The 2,749-nt window shown below is 22.2% G+C and overlaps 1 protein-coding gene across 1 annotated transcript; it reads left to right on the top strand.

Annotated features, from left to right (window-relative positions):
- The first annotated feature begins 768 nt into the window (after window positions 1-768).
- LOC137834378 (transcription factor GTE11-like) lies at window positions 769-1,350 on the top strand. Its single transcript, XM_068642436.1, has one exon. It carries the CDS (start codon window positions 769-771, stop codon window positions 1,348-1,350), a length of 582 nt encoding a protein of 193 aa, XP_068498537.1.
- Window positions 1,351-2,749: the final 1,399 nt, after the last annotated feature.

Below are 2,749 nucleotides of genomic sequence, written 5' to 3'. Positions count from 1 at the left end.
CTATATGAAGTTGTGAGCATTAGATTAATTTTAAATATATACTCATCGTAGTATCTGTTACGTATATCTAAATAAAAATAATATATTGAATTTGCAATAAATTCTTTAAAGTAGTATTAAATTTAAAGAAAATAAGTGATATTATTATCTTGAAAACTAAACGGTTCTTGATATAAAATAATAAATATAACTATCACTTTCCTTTTATATATATTACTTTAAATATATGTACGTAGTATCCGTTATATATATCTAAATAAAAATAATATAATAATATTTTATATTAATATTAATTATATTGAATTTGTAATAAATTCTTTAAAACAGTATTAAATTTAAAGAAAATAAGTGATATTATTATCTTAAAAACTAAACCGTTCTTGACATTCTTGATATAAAATCTTATTAAAAAGAATAAAATAATAAATTTTACTATCACTTTCCTTTTATATATATATATTAGTTTAAATATATATACTAATAGTAGTATCCGTTATGTATATCTAAATAAAAATAATATAATAATATTTTATATTAATATTAATTATATTGAATTTGTAATAAATTCTTTAAAGTAGTATTAAAATTTAAAGAAAATAAGTGATATTACTAAACGCTTCTTGATATAAAATCTTATCGAAAAGAATAAAATAATAAATTTTACTATCACTTTCCTTTTATATATATTAGTTTAAATAATGATATTTGGTCTTCTAAGTCATATTTTTCTTTCTATTCTCATTTTCTTCATTCATTTTCTACTCAACAATGGGAGAATTAGAACAATCTTGCAAGAAGCTGATCATAAAAATTTATTCTTCATGTCCTCAAAAGTGTGAAGGTGTATGTGAATTGAAGAATAAGAAGGGTTACGCAAAAGCAATATGGGTTGATACAAAAATTCCATTACAATCTGGTGCCAGAAATCAAGAAATTAGGTACAAGGGGTGTGATGAGAGAAAGAAGAAAGAAAGATTGAGCATGGAGTGCAAGAAAAGGGAGAAGCATGCAATGGCAATGGATAAACACAAAAAGATGCAATGTTGGGTAATGTTGAAGCGTTTAATGGTTGGAAGAGATGCATGGATTTTCAAAAAGAGTGATCTTGGTGTCCATAAGAACCTGAAAAAGAAGAAGACAATGAGTTTACATGATATTGAATCAAAGCTAAAAAGATTGGAGTACTCAAAAGTTGATGAGTTTGAAGATGACATGGTGAGTGTCTTCTCTTATCCCTTGGGTTATCCTCCAAGAAGTGAGATACACAAAATTGCAACAAGAATCACTCAATCTTTTGAGCTCACTTGGAAAACAATGAAGAAAAGGTGGATAGTTGAAGAAAATCTTTAATAAAAAAGATTTTTGTAGAAACTTTTAAAGTTTGTTATATTAGCTATTTTGTAATTTTGACTACTCAAGAATTGATCATTGTTAATATGTAATTCGATTTTGTTGATCTTATTACTCTTTATCTTTGTGTGTTTAGTCAATTTCAATCAAAAGTAATTACAAAGTTATAAACTTTTACCAAAATATTTTTTTAGGATTGTTTACTTTTTGAAAATCCTCTTGCAAATATAATAATGTTACAATAGTATTCTTTTTGAAATCTTTCTGTTATTATTATGTATAGATTTTTAAAATATTATATATAAAAGAAATTATCAAACAAACTCAAGATTCAATGTAATAACAAATTATTTAAAAAAGAAGAAGCTATATATAGATATGCAAGTTTTAGATTATTTATGATAATATTAAATTTGAATTCATATAGTATGTTTACGAAACTAAGTATGAAAAATGATCCTATTTTCTTTTAATACAATTAAACTGAATCTAAAAAGTAAAACTGTAAAAGAAATGTTTATTCCCATTAGAAGTGAAAAGTGAATTAAAAATTAAAAAATAAGGACATTTTGCATTAACTGAATAATAGTTGTAGATCCGTTTAAATCTTTAACAAAAGACATTAATTAAAAAAAATGGTATGAGTGGTGTCACGCAGCAATCTTTAAAACAATAAAGACGCATAATGAGTATAACAAATCAATGATAAAACCGTAAACAAAATTAAATAATTTATTAAATATATTTTTATCTAACTGAATGAAATGACACTAAATGACCATTTTAATGAAGTTTCTCTGCACACTAGTCAACAATGATTTAAAAATTTATGAAAGATTTAAATATAATTTTAGTCCTTCAAATTGCATATAGTAATATTTTTCCTTCTATCTAAATAAAAATAATATAATAATATTTGATATAAATATTATTTATATTGAATTTGTAATAAATTTTTTAAAGTAGTATTAAAATTTAAAGAAAATAAGTGATATTATTATCTTGAACACTAAACCGTTCTTGATATAAAATCATTATTAAAAAGAGTAAAATAATTAATTTGACTATCAATTTCCTTTTATATATATTAGTTTAAATAATAATGACGTAATTTTTAGAACAATAAAGACGCAAACACCAATAATGAGTAATTTTTTCTCATTAATATCTTGGACATTTGAAAAAAAAAATTATATTACATGACTATTCTATATTATATTATTATATTTACTTCAATATGTTTTTTTTGTCTTTACTTTAATATTTTTACAATTATGGATCGTGATAATGATTTAATATGTAAGGTGGTTTATATATGGAGAGTGCATCTTATACAAAAATATGTAAAATAAGTTGTAAAGAGAGAATCACATTTTAAACAATATAAATTCAAAATTTG

This window comes from Phaseolus vulgaris, chromosome 11 (genome assembly GCF_000499845.2).
Source record: "Phaseolus vulgaris cultivar G19833 chromosome 11, P. vulgaris v2.0, whole genome shotgun sequence".
NCBI lineage: Eukaryota > Viridiplantae > Streptophyta > Magnoliopsida > Fabales > Fabaceae > Phaseolus > Phaseolus vulgaris.
This window is presented reverse-complemented; position numbering and strand designations above follow the sequence as displayed.